Source organism: Thamnophis sirtalis, unplaced genomic scaffold (genome assembly GCF_051295495.1).
Source record: "Thamnophis sirtalis isolate CommonGarterSnake01/CBP01778 unplaced genomic scaffold, rThaSir2_p1.2 scaffold_3, whole genome shotgun sequence".
NCBI classification, from domain to species: domain Eukaryota; kingdom Metazoa; phylum Chordata; class Lepidosauria; order Squamata; family Natricidae; genus Thamnophis; species Thamnophis sirtalis.
In genome coordinates, this window is record NW_028261383.1 from 88,153,580 (window position 1) to 88,170,054 (window position 16,475).

At 38.3% G+C, this 16,475-nt stretch overlaps 1 protein-coding gene across 1 annotated transcript in view; it reads left to right on the plus strand.

Moving 5' to 3' along the window:
• CCDC69 (coiled-coil domain containing 69) overlaps positions 1–13,421 on the plus strand; it is a 37,960-nt gene extending 24,539 nt beyond the window's left edge. The window contains exons 3-9 of the mRNA XM_014067163.2: positions 2,690–2,847; positions 5,269–5,350; positions 6,719–6,792; positions 7,481–7,582; positions 8,686–8,805; positions 10,073–10,170; positions 11,345–13,421. Of these exons, the coding sequence (XP_013922638.2) occupies positions 2,690–2,847; positions 5,269–5,350; positions 6,719–6,792; positions 7,481–7,582; positions 8,686–8,805; positions 10,073–10,170; positions 11,345–11,510 (800 nt within the window). The 3' untranslated portion in view covers positions 11,511–13,421. The remainder of the gene's footprint in view (positions 1–2,689; positions 2,848–5,268; positions 5,351–6,718; positions 6,793–7,480; positions 7,583–8,685; positions 8,806–10,072; positions 10,171–11,344) is intronic.
• The last annotated feature ends 3,054 nt before the right edge of the window (positions 13,422–16,475 follow it).

Here is a 16,475-nt window from a genome sequence, read left to right on the forward strand (position 1 = left end):
ATATGACCATGGTCTTGTGACCATGTTTTGCAACCTTGTGACAAGCAAAATTAATGGGGAAACCAGATCCATTTAACAACCATGTTACTAGTTTTACAACTGTGGTGATTCACTTAACAAATGTGACAAGAAAAGTCATAAAATGGGGCAAAACTCACTTAATAAATTTCTCACTTAGCAACATAAATTTTGGGCTCAGTTGTGGTTGTAAGTTGAGGACTACCTGTAGTCACATGTGTATCCTAAATTTGATTTTGGGATAAACTCTATTTGAGAAAACGATTTCATGTGTGTTCATACGGGTAGTATATTAATCCAGGATTGTGTGTGTGAGACCATGATAGTAACCTGTTCTGATTTCTTATCATAGGTAGGTTTAATTATTGACTTTAATTATATCACCTAAACTAAAGATAAAACTTCGTAATGTTCAAAAGCTTTGGCAGATGGGCTGGCTGAAAATTCCCTAGAAAATTCCAACCCAATCAATCATTGTGGGAAGTAAGCAAAGTTTGGGAGAGGTGAGTTTGTAACAGAGATTAAAAAATTGGGAGGGATTCAAAGAAATTGCTCAGAGAACCATTGCAGAACATGTTGGTACAGTTAAATAATGTTAGATTCTGGAGCAAGTTTTATGCCTTCCCTGCTTTATTATCTCCATGTACTAATCCTTAGTGTTCTATCAAGTGTACTGTACTGAGAGGCTATGCTAATCACTTTGTTGAGGTTTTTCTTTTTGCTCCAAATCAGGGGTGGGTTGCTGCCATTACTGGTGCACATTTGCACCTAAAAAGGTCTGCGCATGCGCACAAAGTTAGAAAAGGGAAAAAAAACAACATTTTTGCAATGAAGATTGTTCTGCGCATGCTCAGAACTGAAAATCAAGAGAGCGCCACCACCTATAGAACCGGTTCGGGGGTGTGGCAGTCTGAGTTACTACCCACCTCTGCTCCAAAGGCTTTTGCTCCAAAGTTATTATTATAAAAACATAACAGAATTCTTACAAATACCTTGGAGAGGAGGTGAGAGCAGGAGTTGAGGAAAACACTGAACTCCGTTACTCAAAATTGCACTTCTACACACAGGGAACATCAGTCAGCATGCAATACACTGCCATTAAAAAAAAACAAAAAACAAGGCTTTAAGTATTCAGGATCACAAATCTACTTGGGAGGAGCTGTCTTCCCCCACTCATCCAAAGTAGATTTTTCTGGGTACGTAAAAGAATGCTTGGATAGAAGAAAACAGATTCTCCTGCATTCTGCTGACAAATGTGTTCCCATCAGCCGAAGCATGTAACAGAATTATACTGAATATTTCTTTCTAGCTCTTGAGCTATAGTGTATCCATCCATACAATGTCATTGCTCTCTTGGAGTATGAATGTTTATAATTGCAATATAAACAGGTATTTTTCACTGGTTCATAGTGTCAGTAAATGATAGCGCATGTGACTTAACATGTTGCGCTACACCAATTTTTTGCTCTAAATAAACAAAACTCTATGGCTTTCCCAACAAAGAAGCAATACCAAATTCCAGTTGTTTAAATGAACAGCATTTAACGCTTATTATAGCTCATCCAGGTTCCTTATACAGTGGTGAATAATAAAAAGACTGCAGCAAACAGATTTTGTTTTCATTTATAAATATTAATTGGGTTCATCTGGGATTTTAAAGAATCTCCTTTCCAGGTTGTTAGGTCAGATGTGGTATTCAGGACAGAATTCTATATTCAAGGGCATCAGTTGGTTTGATCAAAGTCCTGAGATACCCGCAGCTCATTTTTTGCATGTTCCCTCTGAATTATTTAGGGAGTTTTAATTCCTGACACGATGCATGGGAATCCAGATTTATGTAACTCTCTTCCTATATTCTGTACTGCATATAACATTCATAAGGCCTCATTAACCTCATGACAGACAAATATTCCTATCTGTCACTGATTGCAAATGGCATGAGAGAGTAGCTTGTTTAAGCAAGCAAATCATGCATGTAGAGAAATAAAGATTTGTTACTTCCAGTTTATATCTGATGCTTTTCACAGACTCTTCTAGATCTAGAGGGACCCTAGACATTGTGTGTGGCTGAACGAGCAGTCTTGCTAGCAATGTCAGATATCCCAGAAGCTTCTTCAGAAATTCATGTTCTTCTGTACAGGTAGTCCTCAACCTACAACAGTTGTTTAATGGCCATTCAAAGTTACAATGGCATTTTTAAAAAGTGGCTTATGACTGGTTTTCACACTTACGATGGTTGTGACATCCCCACGGTCACATGACCAGAATTCAGGCGGGCAACTGACTCGCATTTATGATGGTGGCAGTGTCTCGTGGTTTTGCGCCTTTCTGACAAGCAAAGTCAATGGGGGAGCTAGATTCATTTTACCAACTGTTTTACCAACAGAATAACTGCAGTGACTCCCTTAACAATTGTGGCAAGAAAGATTGCAAAACTTACTTAAATGCCTTACGTAGCAACAGAAATTTGGGGCGCAATTGTGATCGTAAATGGAGAACTACCTGTATTGATAGGACATGTGGTATCTGTTCCCAGAAACCCTTTTAGATAACAAACTGGGCTTTGATCACAATGTTGGAGGAAAAATAACAGCATAACAACCAAGGTGGGGAAAGGGAAAAGAAAGCCACATATATGTAATTCTTCTTTTCTCCCTTCTCCTTGGACAAGCCAAGACAGATTATTTGCACAATGAAGCAGAAAAAAGGAAGGTTGCACTGCTGGAGAAGCAGATGGAGGAGACCACAAGGTTCCAGCAACAGGAAGAGGAAGATCGTCTGAAGGAAGTTCACCATGCTCACAGACTTAGCCAGGACATTCAACTCCAGGTTAGACCTGCCCATTCAATATGCATCTAATTAGGTGCTCACGTATATTTCTTTTCAGTTTGGAATTCCTTTTCTTCTGTTTTCTGCAGTAATCAGATTCAGATAAGCCCCTAATACACTCCTTGGGGACACCATACAAACTCAGGATTTATATGCCTCCCGCTTTTGTGTCACCCGAGTAGAGTAGTGTTGCATTTGAAGATGAACAACTTTGTTCAAACCAAGAGCCGAGGTGACACAGTGGTTAGGGTGCAGTACTGCAGGCCACTTCAGCTGACTGTTATCTGCAGTTCAGCAGTTCTAATCTCACCGGCTCAAGGTTGACTCAGCCTTCCATCCTTCCGAGGTGGGTGAAATGAGGACCCAGACTGTGGGGGCAATATGCTGACTCTGTAAACCGCTTAGAGAGGCCTGAAAGCCCTATGAAGCGGTATATAAGTCTAACTGCTATTGCGATTGCTATTGCGATTGCTATTGCGATTGCTATTGTTATTGTTATATTACCTCGGTTGGTTTGAACTCACTGTTTTTAAAGACCACATATTTGAACTCACCTGGGATCTCTAAAAAAAACACAAATAAAAATGTTAGTTTCTCCATGTACATTGGAAACCTCACCAATTTGACAACTGCTCTTTTCCTTTCCTACTATCTCCCCTTTTCTCACTCTTTGTGGAAAGTGATGCTGCAAGAGAAATCCCTGTGGGTTTTCCCAAAGTTGGGGAAAGTTTATCTACTTCCTTCTTTCTTCTTTAATGGGAGCTGTTCAAACTGAGGAGAATTAATTTTCTTCAGCGCTCACCAAAATAATGTTGTTTGGATAAATATGGAGACAAAGTTAACAGCTTTATTATTTGGCTCCTGTGTCAGTAGACCATGGGCCAGTTTCTGCTAACGGTAACTAGCTGATTTACAATAGTTACCACCCAAGACTTGTAGACATGGGCATTATTATCGAAAATGAGCTATACTATTTCTACCTAAATTATCATATGTTGACAGCAGACTTCATTGAAGTCTGCTGTCTACCTAGCCTGTTGACAAAATGTTCGGAAACCAACCCACATGTTCAAAGAAGAAGCCTTCACCCTCATCCTACACCCAAGCTACAGATATTTGCCACTATTGCAGACTAGACTATCCTTAACAGCCAAAGGTTGTTGGTTGACTATGGATATGAACTAAACATGAACTAATCTATCATTTTTCATTCATCAAATCTGCTTCTTTATCTCTGTGCCATAGTGCTTTGTTAATAATTAATAATTCTCCATGATGAAAATACACTTTTTGCAACTGATCCTTTTTTTGGCATGGGTCCCCCCCCCATTTAAAAGCCTACCAAATCTGTTTGATCTGATGTTCTAGTAGGGGAAAAGAATGCTTCTAACATCAGAAGAAGAGGTTAAAGAAACAATGATAAGATGGGCAAAAAACTTTGGATATACAATAGAATTAGAAAAATGGCAACAACTATGGGAAAGGAACTATAAATTGACAATGACGACAGCATATAAAGAGAACTTATATAAAATGTTTTATAGATGGCACATGGAACCGGAAAGATTAGCAAAAATGTTTAAGGATATATCAGCTAAATGATGGAAATATCACCAATTACCAGGGACATATTATCATATGTGGTGGACGTGTAGGGATACAAAAAGCTATTGGGTTAAAATACAAACATGGTTAGAGAAAATGATACATCAGCCCAAAGAGGTATTGGTATTCTATCAGAGAAATATAGTAAAAAAGATTCATATTTGATTGTACAAATAATAACAGCAGCCAGAATTATATTTGGAAGGGGAGGTAAAAAGAAGATATTAGATTGTGCAGAAATGAACAGGTTGACATTGAGAATAAAGGACAAGAGGAATCAGTGTACTATAGGACATGGGGACAATTTTATGTTTGGCTTGAAAAAAGATACAAATAGAATAAAGGAATAAAGCATAAAACAAATAACTCGGATGACACATTATTAAATCAGGGGGAGGGGAAGTAAGAAAGTATGAAAATGTAAATATACAGGCGGAAAAATGATATGAATTGACAAATGTTAAATAGCAAATATAAGAATGTATATTTAAGAGTAAATTTGAAAGGAAAAATAAAAAACTTTTACAAAAAAAAAAAGAATGCTTCCAACATCACCAGTCTCTATTCAAAATCCTATGCAAGTGTATTCAGATGTAAATTCATTAGGGTTACTCATAAAGCTGCATAAAATTAAAATGCTAATCTGGCCACTTCCATTTCAGTCAACTGGGGGGTTTGGGAGTTGTAATCTAGAAGAGCGCAATTGAGGAAAACCACTCAAAATTCTTTTTGGATAATTATAGTGTATGTTTCATGATAATAATGTATTTTTTTATTTATCTGCAGCTTAACCTTTTATAGTTTTCCCTTCCTTAGGTAGAGAAGGAGGATTTACAGCACAAACAATTCTCTAAAAAATATGATATGTTGAAGAGAGAACAGGAGGAAACACTGCAAAGTAAGAATCTAAAACATGTTTATGGTATCCGTAACATTTCTTTTGACTTTTCAAAAATAAAGCACCAATGTATGCCACCTTGAGTTATATAAAAAAGGCAGAAATAATAATCATCCAGATTAGTGTAAAACAAGTCTGTAACAAGTCTCTGCCAAAGATGAAGGCTCGGAATGAAATAATTGTGTCTCCCCACATTTAGACAGGTCCAGATTTTATTTATTTACTTAAAACATTTATATATCCACCTCTCTTATAAACAATCCTGGGCATCTCTTAATCAAAACAACATAAAAACCACAGTAAACTCTAACATACTAAAACATTAATAGCATCATTGACTGAGTTGGGTGGCCATAGAAATTGAACAAATAAATGAATAAAAATTAAAAGCAATCAACACCTGACACCAAGTCAAACTTCTAATGTGCAGTCACCTATTCTTATCCCATCGCTTTGGGGAAAATCTGGATCTTTATGCAAGGCTTTGTGGAAGGCTAGGAGGGCAGAGAGCTGCCGAAGGTCAGGGGAGAGGCTGTTCCTTAGGGCAGAGGCTATTACAGAAAAGGCAGCCATCAGATGGCAATATTTAGGGGAAAGGAGTAAGAGACTGGCCATGGTATGAGGTGCAGATGTCCTTTGGGGCTTCCCAAAGACATTGGGGATTCCTTGCCTTGCAGTTTAATACTTTGTTTGAATGATAGAAAAACAAGCTAACACTCCAACAGTAAGGTTGCAAAATTGTCCATTGGATCTTCTGCCTCTTAGTGCTTTTCTTTGGGATCCTAACTGCCACAGATAGCTGTCCTTTATTAACAGCACAATTAACAAGCCTCTTTCTCCAGTTTTATGGGAAAGATATAAAAAGGTGGCTGAATGACCAAAGCATAAGTAATAACCACAGAAACTCAGCAAGAAATAGCAGGAATACCATCACATTTATGAGCACAATTTTTAATGACCGGTCTACTTACCACCTCTAAAAAAGCTTTAGTCATAATTTTGCTATACAGAAAGAGGTACCTATTGATTTCTCTAGAAAGTGGTGGTGTTTGCAGGAAACCCTTGGCTCATCACCAATATGACATCTCCCCAAACTAATTTGCCATCATTCAGTTCTTGTTCCCTATAGATAGCTCATATTCACTTGAGATGCAATACTGTAACAATGTGGCTCATTCGGTTTTTCAGTGCCTTCTGGTTCTTTGTCCATACAATTTCCAATGATCTGTTTGCTTACTCTGTCTGCCTCCTGGATGTGACTCAATACGAGTGATTTGTCAGTCACTGCCTATAAAGAAATCACGGATACATCAAAATGGAGCTTGTGCTTTCTTTTGTTCTGACCCCCATTTTGTCTTTCTCTTGCAGACCTCCAGAAAACACATGATCAAGAGAAGCTTCTCCTAACTGAATCCTACCAAAAAACTCAGGCATCTTTGCAGGTACCAGTTTCTCTGCTTCAGGGAAATAGAAAGCTCCAGATTCAGTTCAGCAGGTCAAGATGGCAGCAAAAAAGCCTATACTTATTTGATCTCTGTTTTGATCTGCTTTGTTCTACCTGGTCCCTTCCCAATGTGCCTCCTTACTCTGATTGATAATTATGGAATTGTACTTTTGTGCTTCTAGAGGACACAATGTTGTGAGATGTACATTGGATCATTCTATTATATATTGCACTTTGAGGAATTGAGCACGGTGAAACTAGCTATAGGTGTGTGGTAGTAGAAAATTATAATTGCTATTATGTTCTTGTTTGGAAACACCAACATCCTAATTAATGACCCATGGCATCTTCCAGAGTCTTCTGCTTGTAATAAAAGTGAAACAGGGGAGGTCTTGTTGTGACATCACAACAATGGCTGGATGATGCTGTAATATCATTGGTGGAGAAATGTCCAAAACCAATAATATGGTAGTATAGCGTTCCGACTGCTAGGGCTTCTGTATCAGAAATGGCAAAAGGAAGTTTTGTCCCAAATCATTAACCTTTGAGGTTCTGTTGAAATTAAAAATGAGGTAGCCAATGGTGAAATCGACTCATTTCAGCACTATGGCACTGAGAATGGAGAGCAGGGAAGATACAATGAAAGTCATAAAGTAAGACTAATCCGTCTCATCTTTCTGCTCCAGGAGACCATTGACAAGCTGACTTCCCAGTTGAAGGTCTTTCAGGAGAAAATGAAACGGGTAGAAGAGTCAATTCTGAGCAGAGATTATAAAAAGCACATTCAGGTGACTTTACACTGTGTGGGATATCTTGATCTTATTTATTTAAAAGGAGCAAGTAACAGAGTCTAAACAGCAGGGTCTTCTGAACATATCAAAATAAAACCACAATAAAAAAGTTGGAGGAAAGATACATGCTTTTGCTTTCAGCAGCCATTCTGCACTATAAGGTCATAAAAACAATTACTTTTCACAGTTCCTATCGCTGCTTGATTTAGTGTGCTTGAAACTGATTATGGATAGTCCTTGAATTACAACTAACTAATGTAGACATAAAGCATAATGTCACATGATCACACCACTTAGCAACAGTAAACCCTGCAGTCCTTGTTGCTATTGTCATTAAGTGAAAATAGTGGGCTGTTAAGCAAATATTTTCTCGCAACTTCCTGTCAGCTTTTCACAAATAAACTGAGCATGGAAGCTGGCAGGAAGTTGCAAAACCCATATGGCTTGCAAACAGGACAAAGACATGCAAATGGCTACTACTGGGTGGGGGAAGGAGCAAGGACGTGCAGGAGTGTCTGGGGAGGGGGTGCAAGCATACACAAGTGGTAAAGGACATGCAGTGGAGCATGGTGAGGTTTGGGGGTGACTGCTGCTGGGTAGGGGAAGGTGCACAAGATTGTACAGGTGACCAGGAAAGTGTGGCGTAAGCACACAGGCTCAGAGTAGGTGCACAGGTGGGAGAGACTTACCCAAGAGTCGTACAACCTTCTCTGCCAGCTTCTACATGACTTTGCTTGTGGGAAGCCAGCAGGGAAAGTTGCAAATCATATCACCTGATTGAAAGATGCTGCAACCATTGTAAGTGCAAGTGCAAGTAAGTGCAAGACATCGTGACGACGCGAGTTTGACACCCCTGCTGTATAGGAAGCAACCAGCTCCTTGAATTGCACCTGGAAACAAACTGGCAACAGTGAAGCTCACAAAGCACAGATGTTATATGGTCCATCTAAGGCATGCCCATTCCTGCTCTGGACTAGTTGAAACTTAATGCCTTTTTTTGCTAGCTATTTTGGCAACTTATACTAGGTGGGGGGGGGAACAGAGCCGCTACAAACAAATAAATGCATTTCTCTCCTTTTTTAAAATAAAAACCTTTAAAGGACTATGGGACCCCCAGCCAGTTCTGGGAGCAAGAACTAGAGAGTCTACATTTTGTCATTGAGATGAAGAATGAACGCATCCACAGCTTGGACAAGAAGCTGCTGAACCTGGAAATAGTGGTGGGTTACTTGTATGAATTCTAGATGTAACTGGAAAGACTGATAAGAGAGCTGAATTTTGCTTCAAAAGAGAGTGAGTGAGAATCACCTTTCCCAATTGTGTGCCTCTGGATACTGTGGAATGAAAAGAATATAGGTAACTGCCTTTATCTAAGGGGCCTTGCAATTGACCATTTTTTTCCATGGGCCGAGTCATCTAATCTCACTATTAAAATGAAGAATGGCTTGGGAAGGCTCTTTTAGGACATGTTGATGCAACAGGAACTGGTATTTTCACACTTGTATGAATAGGCAGCGTTCCCAGAGAACTGACAGTCCATTAATTTTCCCTTCCTGGCCATTAGATAAGCAAAGAAATATCTCAACCAATCAGTAGTCATCTAATTAGGGATGCCTTATCCCACCACTGATTTGGGAGGAATTACAACAAAGCCCTTATCTTCCATTCTCCAGAATCAGCAAGCTTTTTTCAACTGGCCATACTAGATTCCTTTTTGCAAACCTGCCATCCCCTCCTTGCCTTAGTGGGATAACAGGAGCAGGTAGGTTGAATCAGGGGTCTCCTCCTACAGCTTCATAGGCTGCCCTTTGCATTCAAGGCTATGATTCACTTCCACTTTGGCAGTGGTTCTTGTTTCCATTTGGCATGCAACCTCCCGAGTGGAATAGTAGGAAGGAGGGACCAGGTGACAGGCTAAGCATCTAGTGATTATGTTGACGGATCACTAGGGGACTCAGTTCTCTTTGTGAGCAGATCCATGTAGAACTCAAGATCAGATCACTGATAATACAAAATACGTTTTATTTGTACTGGTAAGGATTCTTGAGGGATATGGATAGACATTTTTCAGCCCTAATTAGAACTGTTGGGGATTCAGAACTCTTATCTGGAACCTTTGACCTTCCCTGCAAATCATGTGCTTTTTCATAAAGTTACATGCTAATGCTTGGAATTGTAATCCAAGACTTTTAGAAGGTGCATTTGCGCTTGAAAAATAGTTTACAAACCAGTAATGTTCTTCCGTTTCCTACAAAGGATTCCCAATTGATTCGCAAGTGATTCCCAATTCTCTACAGATATGAGGGCACAGACCAGGATTTTATTAGTGCATAAATCTACAGTTTCCAGGGTGTAAATATGTTTAGGATGATCATATTCCCATAAAGTTCTGCAGCTTGCTACTTGGTCTTTATGTCACTGTGAACTTCTTGCATGCTATACCTTTGTTGTATCTGAGGTTTGCTCACCCTTCTGGTCCTCTCTTAGATGGAGTCAAACTTACTACTTGAAGAGAAAATTAAAATTCTACAACAGGAAAATGAAGATCTCCAAGTACGGATGCAGAACCACGTGACAGTGACAAGGTGATATCTTCACTACAGTAACAATCATTAAAAAATGTTATGTTCTTTAGTAGATTTTTATCTCACCTTTATTACTTTACAAGTAGCTGAAGGAGCAGAAGATCTTGTTTTTACCACAACAAGAAATTTGTAAACAGGGTGGGGTCCAGAGAGTGTGTTTGGGCCAAAGTCAGCCAGCCAGCCAGCTTTTATGCCTAGGGCAGAACTAGAACTCAGTTGCCTAGTTTTAGCCTGGTGCTTTAATCGTTAGACCCAAACCAGCTCCCATTCAAATATGATTCCTTGTTTGATCAGTTTTCTGTGTCAGTGTAATCTGATGACTATGGGAAATCTTTTTATTCCCCAAAGTCTCACGGCTACTGTACTTAGTAGCTTTAGAAACATGTGAACTACTAAATTCTTGGGCAGTTTTTTTTAATTGATGTTTACTTTCAAGAATATATTATGTGTGATTTCTCCTAGTAGAAGTGGGTGAGTGTTTTGTGGCTTCCATATGTTTTTAAACTGCAACCTTCCATTATTCCTCCCAACTGTTAGACTAGCTGGGCTTATACAGCACACTAAGCCATAATGGCATTTCTCTAGCTTTGTCTTAAAAGTCACTATATTTTGGAAATCATGGTTTATGACTTATAATGATATATTCAAGAAATTATGAAATCATGGCTTAGCATCTTGTGCAGACTCAGGCTACAGCTGATGACAATTAAGAGTTCACTAACATTTGAAGAGCCACAAATAAGAATAGAATCTATAGGACTTTCTGGCTCTGGAATTAACTGGGATTGTCCTCTGATGCCTCAAGGATCTTCCTCCAGAGAGTGAAGCTTGTGTTTCGGGGACCATGCAGAGTATCAGCAATGTTAAGGGGTAAATTGGGCATCTTAAATATCTTCAAGGAATCAAGAACCCGGTGTGCTAATAATCCCCAACCCTTCACCAATGCAGAAAACAATAAAAATTATTAGATCCACTTAGAAAGGGATAGAAGTCTACAAAGGCTTCAGAGCCCTTCTAATTGAAAAGTCTTTAAATGTAGCCACTAAGCTGTGCAATTTTTACACTTAAGTTTATATACACGAAGAGGCAAATCCTTGGAAGGAAAAGTGATGCATATTTCTTTCTATCTGTACACTGTGGTCTAAGAACTGTAATTCTTCCCATGCTTTAACAGGCAGCTGTCTGAGGAGCTTCTGACCATTCGTGAGGCCCTGGAGAAGGAGACCCAGCTGAGGGAGCAAGGTCACCGAGAGAAAGAGGAGCTCTTGTACAGGGTGCTTCATGGAGATTCAGGCCACTCCTTTTCTATCTCTACTGAGACTTCACTCATTGCCACATAGCACTTTGAGAGGCCAAAGACACTGGCGTGGTATAAAAACAGAACAGGAGGGATGGAGACCACAATGTGACTGTTTCATCATTGCATTCTACTCCAGAGGTGTTCAGATATTTTTTTTAATCCCATGGACTAAGGTGGCCTTCAAGGGACATGCCACAGGTCACTCTCCTCTCTGACAAATGAGGGCCAGACGTGGGAGTAGAGATAACATTCACATTAAATAAATTAAATAATTCCCTGATTATTTAAGAATTTTCCAATGTATTGGTGCAGAGGGGAACATGCCGAAAGCTGGCAAAAGGGAGGGCCTGGATCCAGGTTGTACACCTCTGTGCTGGCCCTGGTGTTGTTATTCTATGGCTTAAGGACAATTCTTGTTGGGATTTTCTCTTATGCCCTTATTCTTTGAAATCCTGAAAAATGGGATTTTTCCACTTTACTTTGAATTTCAGGGCTAGTCAGGGAGTTCACCCTTCAGATATTTTGTGGTATTCAGCAGTCAGACCAGGTATTTCTCTTCTCCTTCTCCCAAGAATTAGCAGAATTAACTACCTCATATAATAGATCATGTGAGGGGGTAAAAAAAAAAGAGAAAAAGGAGTAGGAGCTGCAAATAAATTGCACTTCACACAGTCACATATCTGTGAGATACTAGATACTAAATGAAAGGTTTACACTTGATTTCAACTGATGGAACTAGAGCTATACCAAAATTCTAAAGCAGTTGGCTTTTAAGCCAGTGCTTTGTAAATTTGAAAAGATGTGTAACTAAGTTTCTTTCTCCGTTGCATCTTTCTTCTGCTGTGCCTTTACATAATATTTCTTTTATCTTGTGCCTAGCTCATGTGTGACTCAAAAGCTTAAGTCATCCTTTGCTGTGCTGGGATTAAAGTAGTACAATATTTTCACCTTATTTCTCATCTAGTAAAATCAGGGAGCTATCTATATGAGTAGTGCCTTAAAGCTAGGACAATTGTAGGATTATCACCATAGTGTTAGGATAGGAATTACCAGTGGGACAACAACTTTATGATTTTCTACTGATTTAAGGATGGGTGGATAGCACTTAACACAGTAGTGGAGAAAGACCTTAAGAAAGAGGTTCTTAATCTGGGCTGACTGTATTCTCAGGAAATGTGAGATGCAATTTCAGGGGGTATAACAAAGAGTGACTTATGTCCCTTAGTGACAGGTCACATGTCATAATTATTGTTTTAGAGAGTGCAAATATTAACCAAACATTTCCTGGGGGCATGGGACATAAAGGTTTGGCAACCACTGCTTTAAGTAAAGATTTTGAGGTTTTTCCTGCCACATGGGGCTGCATATCCTTGATCACCTTTCATATCACTAAGAAAAGCTTTTAAAAATTACTCAGTTATGTGAGCTTGATTGTTCTGGGTCCCCCCATTTTCTCTGTTGTTAGAATTATGATCAGTCACTGACTATATCCTCTTATTATCTAACTTTCTATATCAAATAACTGGTTCTCACAGATTTGGAAGACAATGGAAAAAAAGAATCATTTTAATTAATTTGCCTTCCAGAATCAAACTCTTTTGTCTTGTTTGACAGAGTCTCTCTTTGCTGGTTCAAAATTTTGAGAATGGTATATTAGAATGGTTCTCAAAAATTGAACAGAGATCAAAATTCTTACTGTACTGACTGTTTGTAAAGCTGATAAATGACAATGCCCTCTACTGATTGTAGGGTGGTGCTACAAGTTACATTAAAAAAAGTGATTGTCAAATTGGAAGCACTGTTATAGACATGTAATAATTTAAATTCAAGGAAATTGGATCTTAAAATGTATTGTTCTAATGAAGAGATTAAATTGGTGTTTATTGTGGTTCTAGTGCAATGTAGACATTGAATGAAGTGAATAAATATTGGTACTTAGTATTGCTATATATTCAAGGAAAGCTGATATAGTTTTATATTGGAAAAACATTACAGTGATTTAACTAACTTCTGAACTGCCCTCTAGATATATGCAATGATCTGTGTGCTACAAAATCTGATTTTGGAGTGACCCTCTCCAACATATAATAATTTCTATCCAATTGAACTAATTGTTCAGGGCAAAACTGTTCCTAGATCATGAGAGGTAATTTTTTTCACTCTACTCTGCCCCAATTAGACCACATGTGAAATATCACATCCAGTTGTGACATTGCAGTTCAAAAAGGATATCATCAAACTGGAGCAGATTCAGTGGAGGGTGACCAAGATGGAGAAAAGTTAAAAGTATCTTGGTATATTTAGCCTACATAAGGGAGGGGAGAAATGATAGCAGCCTTGAAATATTTGAGGAGCTATCACATAGAAGAAAGAATGGTTGTATTCTCTATTGCCTAATATTATAGTACCAATGGATTAAAGCTACAAGGAAGTAGATTCAGGCTAGATATTTGGAATATCTTTCTGACTGATGTCCTTTGGTAGAATAGGCTGCTACATGAAGTGGTAAGTTCTACCTCACCAAATAGTGGCCAGCTGTCAGAGATGCTCTAGTGCAGGGGTGTCAAACTCACGATGACATATTGTTGTCAAGTGACATCAAACTTCCCCCCCTTCACTAAACCAGGGGTGGGTGTGGCCAGCGCATCATGCATCCAGCCATTGGGCCACAAATTTGATATCCCTGCTCTAGTGGATCCTGTAACAGCAGGAACTAGACCACCAAGTTGTACTATGATTCTAGAAAAACTCCATAAAAGCTCTCATTATTCAGCACCAACACTTATGCAATAACTGATTAAAAAATTTCCTGGGCAACATTGTTCTGTCCATTATTTTGGTTGGTTCTCTTAATTTATCATATTGGCCAAGCCTAGTTCTCAAGAAGTGACTTTTGTAGGAACATCTATTATGTTTTTCAGAACAATTTATACAAAGGAATATACAGGCTTATGTACCACAGCACTACATTATGCCAACAGACAATGGATAAATAGTGTCTTATAGATACATATTGAAGCCCAATGGAACATAGGATTGCACTTTGCAGGACCAAGTCATATACCTGGGTTCTGAAATGAGGCAATGAAAGATAAGAATACCTTAATGAAAAAATAGTAGGTGAGAAGTTATTCCCAGTGCAGCAGACACCCTTTTGGCCCCAATGATACCTATCACTTTTGTCAACCCCATTTACAACTGTAAATTGTGTTTATTTCCCTGATCTTTAAAAACCCGTTCAGGATTGGTATTTGGTTTTGGTTTTTTGCTTGCTGTAAGATGTTAAAATTAGGATTTTTTTGCAGGGAGACATTTTCATATTATTGCAAACATGAATCACTGTGACATGAGTAATATTTGAAATGGTCATCATAGCTACAATGCTTACAAAAACTCCAGTAACAGTACAGATTACATGAAATGCATTTAATCTCATCTTTATTATTTTTATGAATAATTTATAAAGAGTCACTTTGGATAGTGAGATAGGTGACGTATAAATTTAATATTTTTTTAAAAAAGCAGCAAGCATACCTATGTAATACTACTTTCTCCTCTTATTTTTCCCATAACTCTGTGAGGTAAATTGGTATAAGAGTGAGTGGCAGGCACATGGTCACCCAGCTGACTTTCATTCTAAGGTGGGACCAGAACTCAGTCTCTTGGGTTTTAGCCTGATGCCGTAATCACTACTAGACCCAACTGCTAGGTAGAATCACTAGATTCAAATATATAATTCCAGATAAGTCACAGATGCAACAACAACAAAATACTTTCTTTATCTCCTTACTGCCATCTACTGCCAGGTTTTAGCAGCTCAGTTCCCATAGCTTAATTATTTCCAGCAGTAGCTATTCACCCATTCAATTGTGCATTAGAAAACCACTTTATTAGCAAGCACATTATCTGGCTTTACTGTATTTAAGTAAGAGAGTCTTCAATTTATAGTACTACTAGTTACAGAATTTAAGTTTTAATAAGAACAAATAGAAGTCTTCTTCCTGGACTAACTCAGAAAAAGGCACAAGTTTAGCCACTGCTATTTTTCTCTATATTTTTATCCAGAAAACCAGTTAATACAGTTTTTATGAAAAATATTATTTAAACAAGTATTTGCATTTCCCCTGAAACGCCTTAATATATGCCTTAAGATATGCTACTTAGCAATGGAGATAAAAGATAAAATTAATATCAGAAATATTCACAAAATTCACAAATGTTATTTTAAAATATCATTTTATAGATGTCTATTTTTCTTGCTGTGTGAAATTTATTTCTGTGAACATATCCTTTTTTTCTTAAAGCACTCCAGAAATATACTGTGATGTTTATGATTAAAAATATGAGGAAGGTAGTATTTGCATGTTGGTGCAGCTAAAAGTGAGGGCTAGACCTGGTCTGATCTACAACCGGATAATGGTCCTTTTCATGAGGTGCAACCATTTAGTAATGGCAATACTTTATGTTCAGTAACAGGAGAACATTTCTACCCATTTCCTAAAAGAGACACTCTCCTTAATCCAAATTCCAAAACCATAAGAAGTCGATATCATGAAAACAAAGCAAATATCTTCTACTATGAAAAGGGGCTGAGAAAGTGTGTTCAGAGACTGAAATTTACTGTTTGGATGAGCTATATATAAATAGCCAGCAAACTCTCTTATCCAGGGGTGAAATTCAGCAGGTTCTCACAGGTTTTGGAGAACCGGTAGCAGAAATTTTGAGTAGTTCGGAGAACTGGTAAAAAGTACCTGTGACTAACCCCAGAGTGGGGTAGGAATGGATATTTTGCAATATCCTTTCCCTGGAGTGAGGTGGGAATGGAGATTTTGCAGTTTCTTTCCCCTGCCACACCCACCAAGCCATGCCCACAGAACCAGTAGTAAAAAGTTTTTGAATTTCACCACTGCTCTTATCCCTATTATTATTCCTACTATTGCTTTTCTTTGTGTTTTAAATTTGTACAAGTTGTCTTGTGATTGTTATGAAAGACAGAATAATGAAT